The sequence below is a fragment of the Eutrigla gurnardus genome (assembly GCF_963514095.1).
Source record: "Eutrigla gurnardus genome assembly, chromosome: 22".
Classification (NCBI taxonomy): domain Eukaryota; kingdom Metazoa; phylum Chordata; class Actinopteri; order Perciformes; family Triglidae; genus Eutrigla; species Eutrigla gurnardus.
In genome coordinates, this window is record NC_139933.1 from 11709312 (window position 1) to 11730927 (window position 21616).

Below are 21616 nucleotides of genomic sequence, written 5' to 3' on the forward strand. Positions count from 1 at the left end.
GTAATAAAAGTAAAATAAGATGAAGCAAAGAATGATGGGAAAACAGCGCAGGGGGAGGATAACATCAGCCGGAAAGGCAGGATAGTGGAGAAAGATGACGGCTGCGAGAGGAAGGAGTATTGAACTCGGTGTGAGTGAGAATGAAAATCTAGAGTTGAGAGAGCGGGAGGGGGGAGGGGGGGTGAGAGAGGCTGGAGGACAAGGAGGGAGAAAGTTTCATCACTGTCGACGGTGGCTCTGCGCTGCAAGCAGCAGGAGCAGGGGGGAACATTGACATTTTTATCTTTCCATTGAATTTAATCTGTGTGATGGACGAGCTGCCAGCGCTTTAATTTTCCTCACACGAATTATCCCTGTCTGCCCACCTCTCTCTGTGTCGTATACAGACACAAACACACACACACACATATATATATATATATACACACCGAGGCGCTAACAGAAATTGTCCATTAACTGCACACTGAGGCTGAAATCCACTATGAGAACAATTGATTGAGTGATGGCTGTGCGTGTGTGTGTGTGTGTGCCGTCACAGTATTCTGTACACGTTTTGCGAGCGCCTCTTGTAAATCATTTTTATGCAATGAACACGTAACCGCAAACAATCCAGGATGCAAGTTCCCCCATTATCATTAATATACACATAATGCATTTTGAAAGATGCATTGCTTGAAGTTAGCATGCACACAAACACCCGTGTGCGTGTGCGTGTGCGTGTGTGTGTGTGTGTGTGTGTTCACACACAGTAAAAAAAAAAAAAGGAAAAAGCTAGGCAGTATTTCTTCTTTCATTTTCGCTCCCCCGCTACAGTACCCCCTCCCCCTCAAGTTATTGCATGTGGCAATTCGCCATGACAGATCGTCAGTCGTGCCTAATAGTTCTTTAATGACTTCATTAAATTGTGTTGTGCGGCTTATGATTGTGCTGCCAATTTGTCAGCGCGGGTAATGTCTGGGCGCAAGGGATGCCCCACTTTTATTTGTGAATTAATTGGACATCGACTGTGTTGCGGCCCTCCGCCCCCCCCTCGCGGCCGACAGCGCACAGATTCCCAATCAGCGCCACAAGCAGGGCCGGCCCAAATATGTTCAGCAGCTTACTACAGTTTTATGTAACTGGCCTCGGAAAAAAAAAGGCAGAGGGTTTGCTTAAGAGGGTGTTCCTTCACTAAGTAAGACCTAATTAGCTCATTAAAGTAAATGGAAGTGGGAAAGCATTTTTAGTCTTTGCTTGTTTTCATTCACACAGATTACAAAACGGGCCTATGTCATAACAAACCCTATAATAAGGGTATTTCTGGGTTTCCTGCAGCACGTCCATGTGTGTGTTAACGGCTGCAGCTCAGCTGGGAGAGCGCTTTGTCCTTTTAACAAATGGTTGGGGGGTTGATCCCCGGTTCCTTCTGTCCATGCATTGAAGCGTCCTTTACAGCAGCTCGGTGCTAAGCTTAGCATGTCTGGTCAAATGTCATGCATGCACCTGTATGTATATAGTATTGACTCATTGGCTACCACGTGAGAACCAATAGAACGTCGGCAAATAATGCATTACCGTGCTCTATGTGCACAGCGGGGTCTTCTTCAGCTCGTGTTGTGCCGAGCAGTGCTGAGCGGTAACATGCAGCATCAGACTTCCAGCCCCCTCTTTGCTCCTTCCCTTCATGTTCTCCCAGGCAGGGAGGCCCGTCTGTGGGCTGATGGATGAGCGGCAGCGCCGCGTAGTGCATCCCTCCCTGGCCCCCGGGCCATACCCCTCTGTCACAGACGCTGATCTCCCATCAGCCCGAGACCTCGAAAACCTGAACGGTCAAGGTTGAGATTAAGACAAGGAAAATCTGCTCTTAGGTCAGCGGCTGAGGGGAAATACAGGTACCCCGAGGGGAGGTAGAGATGCACTGATAGAGATGACTTAAGGAAAGGGGGATGATTTAAAGTGCAAGAACTAAGGATAATAATATAAAAGGGGAGATTGGTGAGGACGCAGTGAGAGGAGGAAAGAGTGTGTGCGTTGTATAACCAAGAGAGTGGGAGAGCGAGACGTGAGAGTAGGAGAGAGAGATGCTGGAAGGTTTTTCTCGGTATGGGCTTCGAGTCGAGCCCTTTTAAAACCATTAGAGGCAGGATATTTGTCATATTATGTTATTAGATTAGCCGGGACCCCTAATGAAAGCTGTGGCAATTTGTCAGCCTTATGGATAGCTCCATCCCCCACCACTATTTATCAACGAGCACCCCGTCTCACATCCCCCCCCCCCCCCCCTCACCACACACACACACACACACACAACCCAGTCATAGCCATCCCAGTCTGGATGGACCCTGTAATGGGATTCCAATGCTAAACACCCCGCCTGGTGTTTTTTGTCATTTGGGGTGAGCACACTATTCTCAGCCGGATCGCCCGGAGGGGAAAGCACATTGGATTATTTCAAGGTTTTTCTTTCCTTGCCTCCATTACCATAGCCCTTCCTCGATGGAGCTGTCTCACAACATTTATCTTCCAGCATAGCATAACACAAGCGATGCTGCTGCTGCTGTTTGCTGCAGATAGAGCATCCTTTCCCCCTGATGACTTTGCCTTTTGATCTTGATCTCAGTTTACCTTGTGGTAGCTATTATGTGGGAAATATAGGCGGTGTGCTCGTTAGCCGGTTGCAATATCTTTTCAAGCCTTATGTACAGATTGAATTGACTGAATGCTGCGTTAGTTCCTTTTCACTGCAGGTTGTATTCATGTTTGGTCTGTTTTTACTGACTCTTTTTATTTCATACATACATTTAATGTGTCCTTGAGGCACCCATGAATCATATTAGTATTATTATTAATATTATTAAATATCAGTGGTTTTCTAAAAATGCAAATGCAGTATGAGCCTGTCTGTTTAAAGCGATGAAACCAACCCCTAGCAGTCTTACTCTCCTCTCCTCGTGTCCCTGTAGCAGTGAGGAATGACCGGAATAAGAAGAAAAAGGATGAGAAGAAGCAGGAGTGCACGGAGAGCTACGTGCTGAGTCCCGACACGGAGCGAATGATTGACAGGGTTCGCAAGGCACACCAGGAAACTTTCCCCTCCCTCTGCCAGCTGGGCAAATACACTACGGTGAGTAGTAGCACCACACCGGCAGTCTGTGTCTCCCTACAGCTGACCTTTGGTCGATGTAGTTCATATTCGCATGCCGAAGTAAGGAAATGCATCTGAAAATATCTAAATACCCCCCCTCCCCTTGCAGACTAACAGCTCAGAACGACGTGTATCCTTGGACGTAGACCTGTGGGACAAGTTCAGTGAACTCTCCACAAAGTGCATCATCAAGACGGTGGAGTTTGCTAAGCAGCTGCCCGGCTTCACGACGCTCACCATCGCCGACCAGATCACTCTGCTCAAAGCCGCCTGTCTGGACATCCTGGTAAGAACAGCAGCACAGCATTTATGTATTCACAAAAGTAGAGGATTGGTTCAATTTCCTAACCGATTGTCTCTCTTTTGTCATCAGATACTCCGGATCTGTACACGCTACACACCAGAGCAGGACACCATGACCTTCTCAGATGGACTCACGCTAAACCGAACCCAGATGCACAACGCCGGCTTCGGCCCCCTCACCGACCTGGTTTTTGCCTTCGCCAACCAGCTCCTTCCTCTGGAGATGGACGATGCAGAGACGGGGCTGCTCAGCGCCATCTGTCTGCTGTGTGGAGGTACGGCAGGCCTCGTCTTTGCCGATTGACAGACAGAATCTTAGCTGTTTATTAAAAACGTTAAGTGCCCCCTGTCTTTGGATGAAAAACAGCGGTGGGGTGGCTCTGCTGTGCTCTTTCGTTGAGCACCACCTAGTGGCTAACTGTGATTATGACAGTAGGAGATGGTTGACCCGTTTGTCTCTGCGCTCCTCCCGTACTTCTCCCCAGATCGTCAGGACTTGGAACAGGCAGAGAAGGTGGACATCCTGCAGGAGCCCCTCCTGGAGGCGTTGAAGATTTACGTGAGGAGGAGGAGGCCCCACAAACCGCACATGTTCCCCAAGATGCTGATGAAGATCACTGATCTTAGAAGCATCAGTGCTAAAGGTCCGTGGTTCTCACTAGTCACAAGTGTTTTTTTTAAGAGAATGAGATTACATTAAAATGTATTTTGTACGATCTTTACTTACTCTCTTCATCCCCTCCCTGCAGGAGCTGAGCGCGTCATCACCCTGAAGATGGAGATCCCTGGCTCCATGCCCCCTCTCATTCAGGAGATGTTGGAGAACTCAGAAGGTCTGGAAAGCGGGGCTGCAGGCGGCCGGCCCAGTGGCGCCCCCCCAGGCAGCTGCAGCCCCAGTCTTTCCCCTAGCTCTGCCCAAAGCAGTCCAGCCACACAATCGCCGTAGTTGCGGCCCCACCTTTTTCTTATTCCTCACGATGCTCTCTGTCTCCTCCCTCGACGTTCTAAAGAGGAGGGGTGAAGGGGGGGGAGGGCCTTGACCCTGACTGCTGAACACGGGAGACTGGCAGAGCCAACCTCCTCTCCTCCTACGACACAAATCCCCACCTCCTCATCTGCTTTCCCTCACTCTGGAGCACCGTCCCGATGTGTGGGGGGGGCAAGGCCGGGGCAGGCCGGGGGAACAGGATGCTTCTGAGAGACCACACCGTAAACACTGCTGATGACTCCTGCGTCTCCCTCCACTCTCCCCCTCAAGTGCTGCTCCTCCCCTCTCCACCTTTTCTCCAAAAAGACTAATGGAAACAAATCTGGATAGAGTGGCGACCAGTTGCGAACGGAACAGAGAGTGTGCGGAGCGCCGCGGGACAAATATATGATCGAGGACATACAGACTGACTTGACGAACACCAGACACTTTTTTGTTGTTGTACTCTGAGGCAGACTGCAAGCTTGGGACTTGTCAAAAGACCCCCCCCTCCCCTCCTCCTCAAAGACTTGGGGTCTTTTCTCTTTTTCCAACTTCAAACAACAGATTTCGTACAAAAGATATATAAATATATATAGAAAAAGTTAAGGAACTATTGTGATTGACATGTCCAGAACAGAACGGCAGGTTGAAATGAGGACATGTTTTCTGAGATTAGAAATTGTTGTACTCCTCCACCGTTTGAATCTTTTCATACCCATCAAGAGTATTGAGAGAGACCTTTCAGTTTGATCACATTTGTACATTATTCCAATTAACAAAAAGCAAGAGATATTGAAATGTCTCTCCAGTCTACACATGCAAACACACACAAACGAACACACACACACATACACACACACACAAATGTGCACAGAAAACAAGTCGCAATGAATATCACCTACTATTCCAGGTTGGATTTGTTTTCCTTTTTTCTTTCTTTTTTTTTTTATTTGCTTCCAGGAGAATGGAAAAAAAATGATTGTATGAACTTGGTTGTATGATATGGTCACAGGTCCTTTCAAGAAATCAAATTAATGAAGATTCATTATTAAGGTGTATTTTAAGTAGCCTTTGAGTTTGTGTATATAAGCTGTATTCATTTCTTTAAAACTATGAAGAGTTTTAGGCTTCACCTGATTTTTTTTTTTTAAGAATACATTTTATGTGTTTTGTTTATAGGTTTGTGACGCAAGAAAAGACATTTGAGCACATTTTACTGAAGGAAGTTCTTTCATGTTTTGTGTCCTACTAAATACTGGACAGACCCTCAACCAATCACTGGCTGTTCAGAATGTGGCTTTCACAGACAATTTCAACCTCTCCCCTCGCCCCCTTCACTTTTAAAAAAACTCTTTTTACATACAGTAGAATGACAAAGTAGCACTCCAGTCGGGGCATAGCTTTTTTTGGCCATGTAGCAGCAAGAGATGGTGTTTCTGAAAAAAACGGTGAGCCGGACGCCGCTTGTCGCCCGCCAGGCGCAAGTGAGCCACGGCTCAGCCTCAAAGACAGTGAAAATGTGAAGAATGGTGTACATACACACTGTATTAAACACACGTGATTCTCGGTAGTCTGAATGGATCAATAATCTGTAGTGGATGGGAAAAGACTAGATTGTAGTGATGCCTCTCCTCTGTCAGTGGTCAGGCAAGTGAAGGTCCCAAATGTGATGTTCGTCAACTAAGTCCTCACAAATCTCCCCCCCCCCCCCCTCCCTGGCAACCTGTGGTAGAAACGAATATGTGACTTTTTTCGCCGGATCCAGAGCAACCTCGCACCCTGTGACTCACTTAACGCCAAAACGCCTTCACCGTTAACACACACACGTTTCATCTAGACCATCATTACTGTACACACGCCAATGTCTCAGGAAGGAATCATTTTGTGTGCTTGGCCTGTTCTATGTCCTGTGCTGCACCCCCTTGACCCTCCACAGATGCACACACATACACATACTTCTGCTACTGAGCCCCTGAATTTTTTTTTCTTCACTTATTTGTTTTTTTTGTTCGGCCTGGCAGACCAGGACTTGTGCAGAGTGACACTTCCCCTGACCCTGCAACGTTAAGACATAGGATGCCAGTGTGGCGTCTCTTCTCCGAGTCGTTCATGTGTTCATTTTACGTGTATGGTCAAAGCTGCTTTCATCATTTAGGACTTCACCTGTCCAGAACAGCGCACAACTTTTCCCTCCACAGCTAATCTGGAATAGCAACAGACACACCGTCGGTTTGAGAATTATGGAATATGTTGCAATTTTGTCAAGATTATCAAGCGACTTTGGAAAAAAAAAAAAACAGCAAAAAAAGATAAAAAATAAAACCAACATTTAATATTAAAAGAGTTGTTCATGTGTGGTGTTCTTTTCATTCCCTGCTACATAGGTGACCTCTGGAGGGTTTCATACTTCATACACATAGAGAGGAGGAGTTCGAGGAAAATCAGAAGGCTTTGAAGAAACGTATAAGTGGGGTTAACGGGTCACTCTTATTTAAATTCAGTGTTGCACATTTGCCTTTACCCACTGAATAAATAGCAGAACCTTCATGGCCATGACCTTAATCAAAACAACGTTAATGTTGGGTTAAAGTGAAACCTTGTAACTATTGAAAAAGAAATAACATCCTCGCTCTGAAAAGTGTATTCAGTGCAAACACACCCATGCTCAAATTAGTACCCTCAGGGATTTTGCAGGCACAGCCTTACTTGTTCTACTCCAACCAGTAGTTTGTGGTGCCTAATGTTAGCTAATGGTCCATACTTTGGATGTATTGCGGTTTATGACTATGTTTTAGCAATTGCCATTACCCTGTAATCACACACTCACTTTAAGGAAAACACAATAGAATGTATAAGATGGGATGACGTCAGAGACGTCCCATTAGAGTAATTGTTACTTGATGGTCAGGACAAGGCCCTGACGGGATGGACAACCTGTCTCAAATCACATATTGACACAAGCTGTATGCATTGCACAAAAAATATTAGTACTGAACAATTTGTCTTCTCAGTCATGTATTAACAGGTTAATTTTGAGATCATGTCATTGCAACTATTAGCCTATGAACATTTTAAACAAACATTTTTACATCTAATGGGAGGAAATAACCAACTGATAATGATGGCTCTTTCACATTAGGTTATTGTCTCAATTCAATGTTATTTATAGTGTAATATCACAACAGAAGTTATTTTAGGACACTTTACACATTGAGTAGGACTAGAACACTCATCATTTTCAGAGTCAATTACATCAGCCAGGTTCAAGCATTACAGCGCAACAGTGAGAAAAAAACAGACTTTGAGGCAGAAATCTAAAGCAGACCAGGCTCTTGGGTTCCATCTGCATTTGGTGTTGGTAGTATTATTAGTAGTTTTTTTAAAACAGTAGTAGTCCATGGGGACAAGCAGTTGGATCCATCTCAAACATGAGGGATTGTTGTGGTTGTTTTTATTTTCCTCTATTAAAGATGAGTAGGCTGCTCTGGCATTAGAGCCTTCTTGTGTTTTAAGTCTTGCCAGACGAGGCGGGATTCTTCTAGTTTGATGGAGCACCAGATGATTTCAGGATTACCAAATTTTTGTTTTACTTTACGAGTTGGAAAGTTATACCATTTTCTTTTTTAGAGGAGCAACAGAGTCGAGAGTTGTTCTCAGTAAGCTTCCAGATTAATCTATAAGAGAATCATTGAATTAAAGATCGGTGGAATGGAATCACTTCCTTAAACTACGCTATAGCTCTATCCGATACACCGAAAGAAGTAGCTTTTTCTGAGAGGAGCTGGTCCAGTAATAATAATTCAAAAGTTATCAAGTAATGTTCAGATAAAAAATAATCTTGAGGAAAGATTATTAGGTGTTCGATTTCAACGCCATAAACTAAGCCGAGGTCAAGGTTATGACAGTGAGTTGGTTTATGTCCACTCTGACTGAAGCCAAACAAATCTATTAATGAGCTAATAATACACTAATGCTATCATTTACAACGTCCACATGAATATTAAAATCTCCCACAATAATTACTTTATCTGATGTAACTATTACTATACTTGATAAAACTCATAAAACATCAAACTCCATAAACCAAACCAATAAACCTGCAGGCTGTAAATAATGTCAGGGACCTAATGAACACCTCATGAAAAACAGCCTTTATTAATTTTAATGAAATGTCAAAATGGGAAAACAGTCCATTGTGATTAGTACAACAAATAAGGTACTATAAATATTGACCACCCAATACTTGTATAATAATTATAATATATATATTATATAAATAAATGTGTGTGTGTGTGTGTGTGCTTATCTTTATTTATTTTATTTTTTTTCAATAGAAACTTTATTTATAGATTCCAACCACAGTCAGAACAATGACAGTATATAATACAAATACAAATACAAATAGTATGGCATCAAGACATAGTTAACATAAACAAAACAAAATATAAATTAAATGAGATTCAAAGAATATACATTTCTCAGAATATTTCTTCAATTATATTAACAGTGTGTATACATTTTTTATTATCAATTCTTTTGATACATTCAAAGTAGTTCTTGAAGTCGATTTCAAAAGCAGGAAAGAAAGGTCGACCTTTGGAAAATTTAGATTTATGTATGTGGAATTTAGCGATTAAAATAATCAGATTAATTAAATGTTGCAGATTCCTGTCATTATTATTATAATATAACAGTATATCTTTGGCATTCAGGGTAACTGGTTTGTTGGCATGTGCTGTGATGTAAGCTTCAATTTTCTTCCAAAAAATCTGGGAAAAATTACATAAAAAAAAAAGGTGGCTAATTGTTTCCACTTCTGTATTACAAAATACACAGTTGGTATCAATATTAACAAATTTCGACACAAATTTGTTAGTGGGGTAGATGTTATGAATAATTTTATATTGAACTTCTTTTATTTTATTAGAAATGGCAAATTTGTGTGGAAGGAGCCATGTTGTTTTCCAGTTAATACCCAAGATAGAAGAAGACCATACAAATTTTCCTCTAGGTGTGATTTTCCTTTTCCTGAAAAAATGATTCCTTATATGTTTATTATTACAATGATGACTCATAATGTTAATACCATTAATAAAGAGGGTAAAGTCAACTTTATCTGCCTCTTGCCTTTCAAAGTGACCTCTTATTAATTGGAGAATGCCGCTAGGAATAGCATTAATTACTGTCTGAAATTCTTTATAGGTAACCGGGAAGATTTTAGATGCAAGGAATTCTTCATAACTGAAAACTTCGCCTTCATCATTTTGTAAATCCTTAAGGTGGATTATTCCTTTATCAATCCTGTGTTTCAGAAATAGTGATTTATTTTTCCTAGTTATGAACTCGTTGTTCCATATAATAGTTTTATGTGGAGAGAAGTTATGGACAAAACACAGTTTAGCTGCTGTAAGGGCTTGTTGGTGAAATTTAGATAATTTTAGTGGTAATTTTGAGACATCATAATCACAGTTTAGGAGAAAAGGTAACCCTCCCACTTTCCCAAAAATATTTTGTGGTATAAAATACCAAAGAGATTCTGTCTTTTTCAGATATTCGTTTATCCATTTTGTTTTAAAGGTATAGTTCATGTCCATATAGTCTAACAGCTCCATGCCACCATCACCTCTCGGGGCTGCTAAGATCTCTTTTTTTAAACGATGGCATTTGTTTTTCCAGACAAAATTAAGTAGGGTATTATTTATTTCTTTACAAAGGGATTGTTGAACAAAAAGAGAGAGAGTAGGGTAAACACATCTAGAGATTCCATCTGCTTTACTCAGCAGAACTCTACCTATTAAGGACAAATCTCTTTGAAGCCACATATTGAATATACTTTTAGTTTTTTGTATTTTAGGCTTAAAGTTCTTTGTTTGACGTTCAGTTAGATTTTTAGAAATATGAATTCCGAGATACTTGTGCTTATCTTATTTTCATGAGGAAGCCCTCGTCCTCTGATGAAATAAACCTTATGCCCCGCCCTCTTACCAAGTTGTGACGTGTCAACCAATCACAATCATTCGCGCGGAATTTCAAACATTTTCAAATCAGATCCCTTTACCGAGTTGAGATCATTCCGCCAGAGTCGTAAACAAAATAGTTCCTTTCGCGTAACAGCAAGTTAATTTTGATGCCGATAACGAAAAATAAGTATGAAACGTAATAAAACAATTATAGAGGATGTGTATCATATCCAACAACGTCACTTAATTCGATTATTTGTTGAGGTGATCGTGTTTTAGTGCCGCGGAGTGATACCACGGCATATGTGGAAGTGGCGAGAGGCGTCAAATGACGGCCGTACGAGATAGCATACGTTAGCCATTAGTCGATGTACATTGTAAGGTATGGTAGGATATCAAGTGTGCGGTTTTTCTGATATTATATAGTAAAAGTCAGCGTTGCCACATCCCAGTCGATGTGTATGGATCACGAGAAGTTGGCCTGTCTTTGAGCGGACTTCCAGGTAAGACTCACAAATGTGTTTTTAATACGTGGTTTAAACCGAAGGCCACGTAACGTTGCTTAAATTGTAGCATGACACGTTTAACTTAAAAAACGTATCTTACTTGTAGTCGTTTCTACGTTAACTAATATGTCCGAGAGTAACAACGTGCACGTGGGGCTACGCAGAATTGTCAGTCGCGTTTTAACGTAATGTAACGTTACGCTTAAAACAAACCGCTGAGTTACAACGATAACGTCGTATTGCGTTAACGTTGAAACATAACGTTGGCGAAAAGAGATGCCAATAGCTATCGTGGAATTGGTAACTTCAAAGACGAATCGTTTAGCGCTTGCCTTGCACGTTTCCTGAAGGCTTTTTTCAACGATAACATGTTGGCCCTATTCTCCTAAAATGTATCTTTTATTTACCTAACGTCAACCGGACGTCGTTGTAGTTTTACGCTAGCTTTTGGTAACGTTGTTCGTGTTTGCTAATGTTTCCAGGTAACGTTACGAAAATGCCACTGCATGGGAAAATAGTCGTGATTAAGAGGAGTGGAGGAGACGGGACTGAGTTTCCTCTGACTGCAACGTGCTTATTTGGAAGGTGAGATCACGAAAACATGCATTTAATAGATGTATCTTATCTTTGTTTGTCATGTCTTTTCATTTATCATCTTAATTGCACTAAGTTATTATATATTCAGCCATAACCGTTAAGTAGAGCGGACAACACATGCATGCACATGCTATGCTGTAGCCAACATCCATGTGTTGCTCCACGTAGAGGTGGACAGATGTGCTGTAAACCAATTGGTCCGGAGGCGGGACTCTGCTGCTGACGTCAGAGTCTTAAATGCGTTAAATGCGCTCTTATTGGAGCCTCCCAAGTTTTGCCTTTTAGACCATCATTGGATATTTAATATCCTACTTATGAATGAGCACTGCTTTAATGTAAGAATCAGAATCAGCTTTTGGTTGCTCTCAATATACATACACATAAATGACATGCAGCTTAAAACAAGGATATCAAATGAATAAAGGTAAATGTAAACATTTGACTGCCATGAACAGATATAAATATACATAAAGGTTTATATAAATACACGCACAATGAAATTGTAAACTGTTTTGCTACAACCTTTTTGCATCTTTTATTGACACACTTGTTCATGGTTTTACAGGAGACCTGATTGCGATATTCGTATTCAGCTTCCCCAAGTCTCCAAGGAGCACTGCAGAATTGACTTTAATGAAAATAAAGAGGTATGTGACTACATTCACTTGTGCCATGTTAAGTGTTTCAACTTAAAGAAGATATTATTTAGTTTATTAAATCATTTCTTGCACTGCACTGTAACCTTTATTTTCTTTTTTGCTCGTTTACATTTTCTATTCTCTTAATCGAGTTATGTTTACTTTTTATAGTGTGTTTCATTTGCACTTTGTCCTTTTGGCTTATGATGATTTATGTACAGCACTTTGAATTGCCTTGTTGCTGAAATGTACTGTATAAATAAATCTGTCTTGCCTTGCCAAGGATAATGAGGAATTATTGAATAGTCATTAATGGCTTCATATTTTAATTATCAATGTTAATTTTGTAGATACTTGAATCAGTTCTGGATTCACTGCTGGAAATCTGACCTAGATAGATGTAAAACCCTAGCTGACACTGGTATAGTTATGCACCAAAACAAATCTCTAAGCCCCAATACCGATGCCTAGGCTTTGGGTGTCAGCGGAGGACTACTGATCCAATACCAGTGTTTAATTATGAAGCTGAAGGCCTCACTGTGTGGAGGTGACTTCATTCTTTTGTGTGTAAGGCAACATTAGGCTTGGCCTAAACGTTGCTTTCCCAACTTTGTCAAAAAATATAACATACTAGGGTATAAATGTACTTGCTTTTTGTTTATTAAAATAATGGAATCTGAGGCCACGTTTGCATATTGTTGAGGAAACCAGATCACGTATTCAAGTCTGTATTGGACTGATATTGATATAGGTGCATCTCTATGCTGGTATTCTGCTTTTGATCTACTTTGACAGCCTGTGTTTGACATGATGCTTATGTTTTGTCTCCCAGATCGTTTTGACAAATTTGAGTTCAGTGAATCCAACCCGTGTCAACGGAGAGGCTTTGCAGCAATCTGAGCGTTTGAAGCATGGCGATGTGATAACTATTATTGACCGTTCTTTCAGGTAAGCCAACATTTCGTGTCTTCAGACGTTTGCCTTCCATGGTGACAAAATAAGTTTTAGTGTCCGTCCGCATGTTAATAAAGTTGGCTATGAAAAAGCCCTTAAGGAAACGCAATGTTAAAAGTTAAAAGATGTAAATGAAGTCTTACGTTTGGATGCTAATTGTCATTTCAGGTTTGAGTACCCTCCAGCACCTACACCAAAGAAGAGATCTTCCACAGCAGGCAAAACTGAAACCCTCAAAGTAATTTACCCATTATTTATCTTATTACTAGGGCATTGTGACTTTCCCAATGTATTGAATGTGCCCGCACTATTGATGTATTTGATTTGAATTTTATAAATGTGTTCCAGGTTCTTCAAAACCAGTCAGTGGGGGACACAGTTGCCACTGAATCTGTAGAAAAAAGCATCCCAGAAGAGTCCACAGGTGAGATTATGTGATGGTTATTTAGGAGTGCTATATTTGAAGAAAATGTTGCACAGTTAACATGGTCAGTGTGCATTATTCCCAGAACGTGTTTTTCTGTTGCAGGTGATTAAGCATGATATAATTTAAAATGTTGGGACAAAAGGTTTTGACAAGTGGAGATAATAAATCATTGCTTTGAAGTACAGAACCATGAGTTTCCAAATTACAGAACACCAGAGTCTATGACTGTTTTCATATTAAGCTCAGTCAATTCAACAGTAAAAATAAATATTTCTGTCCCCTAACCCAATCTTTTGTATTTATAGGAATTTGGTAGTTTTTCCTCCAGTCTAGTCCTAACATGTTTCAATTTGATTGAACATTTTTAGACCCTCACCTGAAAGATGGAACTAACCATGATAACATACAGCGATCCCTGGAGAAAACTGTGGCATTGGAGGCCAAGGAGGACGATGGCCTGCTGCAGAGCAAGACTGTCTCTCCCTTCAACGATCTGTATCAAATGATCAAAAAATCTCTGGATGTCAAGACCCCTCGGAAATCTTCTGCCAGTGTGCTTGAAACACCTACCTCGAGGTTTTGCACTCCAAAACCTGGTTTGGTCAAGAAAAGTGATGGAAAACCTGTCATTTCCACAGAAGACAAAAGCACTCCTCAGAAAGCTGAAAATACAGAGGAGGCTGGAATTGTAGGTAACGAAACTCCAAAGTCTGTTAAGAAGCAGAGGCGGTCCTTCCAGGTTCCTTCAACAGAGATGGTGACACCTGCAGGTGAAGAGGCAGAGAATGCCGCCAAGTCTGAAGCAACATCACTCCAGAGGAGAAGCCGTACACCCCCCAAGAGGTTTAGTGCAGGTGAGGCACCCAAATCACCTGTGAGACGTAGAAGCAAGGAGGCCAAACCTGCAGTGACTAAGGAACAAGAAGAGCAAGTAGTTACTTCCCCCAAAAGAGAGGGTCTCCGAAAGGCATCCCCAAGGAACTCTGGGAAAGTTGAAAAAGGTAATAAATATTGTAATGCTACATTTTTTCTCTTTGAATTTATTAACCGTTAACCAAATAACAAGCATGCTATGTTAACCTGTTTGGTTATTACTCATGTACATTCATGTTTTTGATTCATTAGTGAAAGAGACATCCAAGAAACGCAAAAGTGGAGAACTTGTGGCCGACAAACCACAAGCTAAGAAGAAACGGGTTTCCTTTGGAGGTGTCCTGTGTCCCGAGTTATTTGACAAACGTCTGCCTCCCGACTCTCCATTACGCAAAGGGGCCACTCCACGCAGAAGCTTGTGTGTGCCTAAACCCAGTCAGTCACTCCTCAGACGAGCATCAGCCATTGGCGTGCCAACAGTAAGACTTCACTGACTCAAGTAGTTTGACCTAAAGATTTGTAATTTTTATTCATCATATACCCTAATTTAAAATGGATCTTGTTTTTTGTAGAGCAAATCAACAGCGAGGACTCCATCACCTAAGAGGTCATCAAGTTCCCCAAAAGCTTCTCCTAAGACATCACAGAAGTCTAGGTCCCCCTCTCCTGCAAAGAAGTCACCAAAATCCAAGACCCCCTCTCCCAAGGCTGCTTCTCCCGCTACTAAGTCCAAGAGTCCTCCTGCAAGTGATCTGGACTCCTCGTGTTCCATCAAGAGAGTACAAGGGCGCTTCTCTGTGTCACACATCAGCACACCATCTCCAATTGCAGAAGATACTATAACTGACCTGGTGCCTTTAGTCACTCAAACTCCTAAAATACCCCTGAGGAGGAGGAGCGCTTGTCGGGAGACCCCGAGTATGGCAAATAGTGCTGCTAAAGTAGTGCGCAGAAGTGGTGTATCACGGGCATCTATGAAAGGTATGTTGGACACGGAATATGTAACATCTCATAATTAATATTTGTCTAAATTCCTTGCATTATTATCATCAAAAGAAAACATAATTACATTCCAGTGCGCATGTTTCGCAGAAAGTTGTGAAAATAGCAAATTAATTCAGTAAATGGGAAATCCTGTTGTGGTCTGATTTGTCTTTTTTTTGTGGGGTTCCTTTCAGTCAAAAGTTCCTGGGCCAACATTGTGAGATTTGGGCAAACTAAGCCTCAAGTAGCTGCTCCAGCTAAAAAAACGGTCAACAAAAAGACAACGAAGAAGACTGAGCCCAAACCAAAGGTAAAGTAAGCCACTGTAAAGATTGCAGACTGTGTTTACTTATGTAATAAGTGTTTATTTTGTTCTAGTCTTGGAACAATATTATGTTTTTGGACCCATTATAATCAAAGTACTTAAATGATTATGCATCACATACTGTGAGGGGTTTATCTTGTGAAGTTTGACATGGTACTTTTTTTCTTCTTCTTTTTAAACTAATGTGACGATGTCTTTCTCAATCTTCTCAGACCCCTGCAAGAAAACTCAAAGACCATGTCAGCACTGGACATGCAGATTCTCCTGTTACCATTGTTGTGGGCAGAGCTCACAAACAAAAAGTTGTACATCCAACTGGTGCTGCACCGAAAATTGTCACCAATATTGCACTGCTTAAAAAGAACATGAAAATGGACGAGGACTTGACAGGTAAATACCAGTTTTCCATGCAAACAAATGGGATTACTTGTTCTTTGTAATTTGGATGTCAGTATTGTACTTACTTACCGTGTGTGTTTTCAGGAATATCTGAAATGTTAAAAACCCCTGCGCATGAACAGAAGAGGATATCTGCATTCAATGTGTACAATGCCTCAAAGACACCAGTGGGAGGTCTGGGTACATCTGTGGTGGAACCATCAGTGTTGGACACACCAGAGGAGACAGGTGATGGCATTATATTCTGCATAATCACTAAAACAAAGTCCTTGTGAGATTGAGCTGGGTAATTAAATCTAAAACAAAATGTGACTTATTTTCCAGGTGAAATGATTGTGTCTCCACTGAGTGTTACAGTCAAAGACAAAAGCTACAACACTGAGGCAGTTCAACGTCTCTTTAATAATAATGATGAAGAAGCTAGCATCGTCAGTGACACCTCTGCCATGGATGAGTCTGACCGACCGCAGTGCATAGATTTGAAGACCACCTCTGCAGCAACTCCCAAACAGAAGCCAGAACAACAAGAGTGTCTCACTGGAGTAAAGCGCATCATGAAGACACCAAAACAGAAAGCCGAGCCTATTGAGGATCTCAGAGGGAAGATCTTGAAAACGCCTAAACAGAAACCTGAACAACAGGATTGTCTGACTGGAGTAAAGAGGATGATGAAGACTCCAAGTCAGGAGGCTGACCCTCTTGAAGACCTTGGAAAACCTCTGGAAATGCTCAAAGCTCAAGAGGAGGGTGCTGTTACTTTGGATGATGAGGAACTGACTGAACAAACGGGACAAGTGGAGACAAATGAGGTAATTAGCAACTCGCATAACAGGAAGTCATTTGATTGATGAAAAACAAAGATTTTGGTTAAGAGCTTATACATGAGTTGGGTACTCAACGTTTGAGCAATCTGTTTTTGAAGCTCATCTTATTGATATGACACTAAACATTTAGGTTTGTATAGTCACAGATGACGATACAATATACAATTCCAATAACCTTTACACGTCAATTGTGTTGTATACTTGGTTTATTTCAAAGTGAGTGCTCATGGATACAAATGTATTTTTTTTAACAGGTCGCAGATAAGATGCCTCAGGATTGTGATGAAGACGTAGCAAAAGGTTAGTTGGTTATCAAGTCGGATAGAAGTAATGGATGAGATTATATTTGAGTAGTTATGTAAACTGCATTACATTGTTGAGTTGACTATTTCTGTGGTTTTATCATCTCCTTAAAGAACTAGACTTTGCCTACGAGGAGCCACAAGACGATGTACCAACAGATGTGACTGCTGATGTTTCCCAAGTTGACATGGAAAAAAGTATGTTGACTAATCATTTTTTATTAGTTTGTTAAATATTACTTGTAATTAGATTAAATATTTATATCATATCCTATTTCTGGTAAATACAATAGTAATAATAAATAAACCTTGGTACAAAAATAACTTGCTATGGAAGTGCCATAATGTGCCTCAAACCTGATGCAAATACTTCATCAGTTAAATACTACCATTGCTACTTCTCTTGTTTTTCGTGTATTCATTTATTTGTCTTATTTTCTAACCAGATACAAAGGAAGTTGTTGTTGCTGATGACCACTTAGAGGAGGTGCCAAGTGGACACGATAATGAGTCATCGGATGCCATGGAAACTGTCTCTCAGTCAGCTGTAGATGAGACTGTATCTGTGGAACAACCTGAAGTGGACACAGCAGATGAGCCTCTTTCTGAACAGCCTAAAGAAGAGATGGCAGATGAGCCTCTTTCTGAACAGCCTAAAGAAGAGATGGCAGATGAGCCTCTTTCTGAACAGCCTAAAGAAGAGACGGCAGATGAGCCTCTTTCTGAACAGCCTAAAGAGGACACACCAGATGAGCCACTATCTGAAGAACAACCTAAAGAAGAGATGGCAGATGAGCCTCTTTCTGAACAGCCTAAAGAAGAGATGGCAGATGAGCATCTTTCTGAAATAGAACAGCCTGAAGAGGAGAAAGCAGATGAGCATCTTTCTGAAGAAGAACAACCTAAAGAGGACACACCAAATGAGCCACTATCTGAAGAACAACCTAAAGAAGAGACGGCAGATGAGCCACTATCTGAAGAACAACCTAAAGAGGAAACACCAGATGAGCCACTATGTGAAGAACAGCAGCCTAAAGTGGAGACTGCTACTGTCACAGAAGTTGATGAAACTGCCACCGATCCCGACCATGAGAAGACAATAGCAGAGGAATTGAAATCTGCTGAGGATAAACAGGACGCAGCAGAACCCTCTGAAGAGCCTGTTGTCTCTGCTCCAGTCAGAGGAAGAAGAGGGAAGAAAACTGAGGCTACAGCACCACCAGCTGTTAGACAAACGACAAGGGGCAGAAATGCAAAGTCTCAAGTATGCGTCTCTGATCAACCTGAAGTGGAACCAGAGAACGCTGTGGAAACACTGGAGACTGAGATTCCCACCGAAGCTGTGAGTCACCAGATGTCACCGATAAAAGAAAGTGTTTCTATTCCTCCTGCAGAGGAAGCTGCCGTGAAGTCTGTCAGAGGGAGAAAAACTAAAGCAACACCTGTCGAGCCACAGCCAGAGAAAAAAGAAGTTGTAAGTGATGAATCCCTTACAGCAGATGCTCAACCTCAGAAGTCCATGCCTGCTCCTGGAAAACCTAGACGAGGGAGAAAGACCAAACCTGATGCTGTTGAACAAAACGAGGTGTCGGAAGACACCGTCGTCGCTGTCGAGACCAAGCCGCCGTCTCCAGTCAGGGCTAAGAGGGGAAGAAATGCCAAACGTGGAGACGAAAAACTAGAGTCTAGTTCAGTTGAGACTACTGAGTCCCAGGAGCCGGCTAAGAAGTTGAGGAGAGGCCAGAAGACACAGCAAGAACCAGCTGCGGAAGAGCAAGCCGAAATTATCCAAGAGGTTCCCACTGAAACTGAAGTGGTGCCAGAACCTGAGAGTGAACAGAGCCCTCCAGTTGACGTCCCCAACGACGCAAGTGACAGCGCAGCACACCAGGAGATGGCTGTGTTGAAGCCCAAGCGAGGGAGGAAAGCTAAACAACCTGAACAGTCGGTGCCAGAACAACAAGATACTCATAGTGCAGTCCAAGCAGACATGGCACAAGGTATGTCAACTCTTATTTTGTTGTGTGAATATGGTCCTTTTATAATAGATTTTCATTGGTAAACGCACAAATTCTGACTCGTACTCTATTACACTTAGCAGTTCCTTGATATTATTTAAACTGCTTTAAATGCAAAGATAACATTTCTCCTTTTTCTTTTCTCCTATTTTAGGGGAGAATGCAAATGAGGTCTGCAGTGACCCTCAGGAGGTTGTGGCCAGTGGAAGTGATGACATATCACCAGATGCTATGGAAACGGTTCCCCAGGCACCTGTAACCGAGAGTCTACCTGAAGTTGAGACAACAGGCAAAGTCACAGAAACGTTACCAGCTGTTGCGCTGAAGAAACCCGGTCGAGGCAGAAAGGTGAAGTTGGTGGAGTCTTCATCAGCTGAGGATAAACAGGAAGCAGCAGAACACTCTGAAGAGCCTGTTGTCTCTGCTCCAGTCAGAGGAAGAAGAGGGAAGAAAACTGAGGCTACAGCACCACCAGCTGCTAGACAAACAACAAGGGGCAGAAATGCAAAGTCTCAAGTATGCGTCTCTGATCAACCTGAAGTGGAACCAGAGAAAGCTGTGGAAACACCGGAGACTGAGATTTCTGAGATAAAAGAGAGTGATTCTGCTCCTGCAGAGGAAGCGGCCGTGAAGCCTGTCAGAGGGAGAAAATTAAAAACAACTGCTGAGCAACCTCAATCAGAGCCAGAGAGAAATGAAGTTGTGAGTGACGAGCCTCTTACAGCAGATGCTCAACCTCAAAAGTCCGTTCCTGCGCCTGCAAAATCCAGAAGAGGGAGAAAGACCAAACCTGATGCTGTTGAACAAAATGAGGTGTCGGAGGAGACCAAGCAGCAGTCTCCAGTCAGGGCTAAGAGGGGAAGAAATGCCAAACAGGAAGAAGAAAAGCTAGAGTCTAGTTCAGTTGAGACTACTGAATCCCAGGAGCCGGCGAAGAAGTTGAGAGGCAAGAAGGCGGAGAAAAGCAGTGCAAAACCAAGAGATGTTCAAGCTGTTGAAGAGATTGTCCCAACGGAGGCCGAAGCTCCACTTATTGCTGAACCAGTGAAGACTGATGAACAGGCATCTGTGACTGCAAAACCAAGGAGAGGGCGGAAAGCAAAACAAGCCCCGGAGAGCGAAACCCTTGTTGAATCCATTGAAGGCCAAGAGGTCCTGGCTGTCGGTTCCACAGACAAACCTAAACGGGTTAAGAGAGGAAAAGTTACTGAAGAGGCTGAAGTCGCGGCTGTAGCACCAGAGGAACAACCTGACCATGAGCTGGAGGCGGAGGAGAAGAGCAATGCTGAGCCAGATGCTCCAGTCATTAAACAAGGCAGGACAAGGGGGGTGAAAACTTCAGTGAAAAACGACATCTTACAAGCTATTCCAGCCAAGAGAGCCCGTCGAGGAGCAGTTGTTCCCCTTGAAGAGACCAATGCAGAATCCACAGTCCTGGTTTCAGAGCCTGCATCAACTTCAGTAGAGCCAGCCAAAAGAGGGAGACGGGCAGCAGCAAAGCCCACAGCAGATGATGTCATGGTGACCAGTGACCAGGCAAAGTCCTCTGACAATTTAATCAGTGCTGTTGTAGAAGACACAAAAACGTCCAAAAGATCCGTCAGGTGGAAAGAAGATTCTGAAGAAACACCTGTGAAAGCAGTTCGAGGCAGGAAGTCGAAGCTTGCAGGCCAAGTCGAAACTGGAAGCAAAACTGTTTCAGCGGACGCTGATCAAACTGAAGAGACGGATCTCTCAGATACGGTTGTCGAAGCTCAGCCCATCAAGAGAGCCAAGCGAGGGGCAAAGGTCGCTGATGTGGACCCAGATTCGTCAGTGGATAAGAGCGAGGTGAAAACTGTTGAGGCTGACCCACAGCCAAAAACCAGAAGAGGAAGATCGGCAAAGAAATAGAGCATTTGTGTATATATTCTTAATCCCGATTCCATTTTCCCTTTTTATACTTCTGATTTTGAATTAGATTGTATGACGTTGTAGAGAGTAGTTTTATAGACCGACTACACAGCAGGGAATCTTGTTCAACCATTTATATTATGGTGAGTTGTATGTTGTTTAATTGCTGGTTTTACAAATATTTTATGGTGAAAAAAGTGATTATTAAAATTGTCGTACAATGCAAAAATGTGTTTGAATTTTTCTTTTATGTCTGAGCGTTTCTCTGGTGTTCTGTGTGCATCTGTGTTAAAATAACTGGCACAAATGACCAAATGGCTTATAAGACATTGTAAACCCGACACCTTAATATTTCATGTAGCCTTTTGCATTACATTCCCTTTCATGTGCAATTTCAGATAATCCTGTATTAGTACCACAGTGGGGAAATGTACAACTCAGTGGTCGGCAGGTCTTGTTTTATTAGCGGAGACAAGAGGGGGAAATAAAATGGGTTTATTCACAGCATATAAAGGATTA

At 42.2% G+C, this 21616-nt stretch overlaps 2 protein-coding genes across 7 annotated transcripts in view; both read left to right on the forward strand.

The window, feature by feature from the left end:
• Positions 1-6750, forward strand: part of raraa (retinoic acid receptor, alpha a) — a 132226-nt gene extending 125476 nt beyond the window's left edge. For all 6 annotated transcript variants that reach the window (XM_084039619.1, XM_084039618.1, XM_084039621.1 and 3 more), the window contains 5 exons: positions 2943-3103; positions 3234-3410; positions 3498-3702; positions 3913-4071; positions 4177-6750. In XM_084039619.1, coding sequence (XP_083895745.1) covers positions 2943-3103; positions 3234-3410; positions 3498-3702; positions 3913-4071; positions 4177-4373 — 899 coding nt within the window. In that variant the 3' untranslated portion in view covers positions 4374-6750. The remainder of the gene's footprint in view (positions 1-2942; positions 3104-3233; positions 3411-3497; positions 3703-3912; positions 4072-4176) is intronic.
• A 3952-nt stretch (positions 6751-10702) lies between these two features.
• Positions 10703-21320, forward strand: mki67 (marker of proliferation Ki-67). The gene is made up of 17 exons (XM_084039711.1): positions 10703-10860; positions 11346-11448; positions 12026-12107; positions 12931-13046; positions 13221-13290; positions 13401-13476; positions 13848-14480; positions 14605-14831; positions 14925-15333; positions 15531-15646; positions 15874-16051; positions 16145-16288; positions 16385-16869; positions 17139-17184; positions 17301-17384; positions 17633-19186; positions 19359-21320. Exons 2-17 carry the CDS (start codon positions 11360-11362, stop codon positions 21095-21097), a joined length of 6048 nt encoding a protein of 2015 aa, XP_083895837.1. The 5' UTR covers positions 10703-10860; positions 11346-11359; the 3' UTR covers positions 21098-21320.
• Positions 21321-21616: the final 296 nt, after the last annotated feature.

Coding starts and splice junctions, on each gene's coding strand:
- mki67 (XM_084039711.1), top strand. CDS start 11,360: ATGCCACTGCATGGGAAAATAGTCGTGATTAAGAGGAGTGGAGGAGAC. Junction 16,052..16,144: donor AATGGACGAGGACTTGACAG/GTAAATACCAGT, acceptor GTGTGTTTTCAG/GAATATCTGAAATGTTAAAA. Junction 17,185..17,300: donor TGATGAAGACGTAGCAAAAG/GTTAGTTGGTTA, acceptor ATCTCCTTAAAG/AACTAGACTTTGCCTACGAG.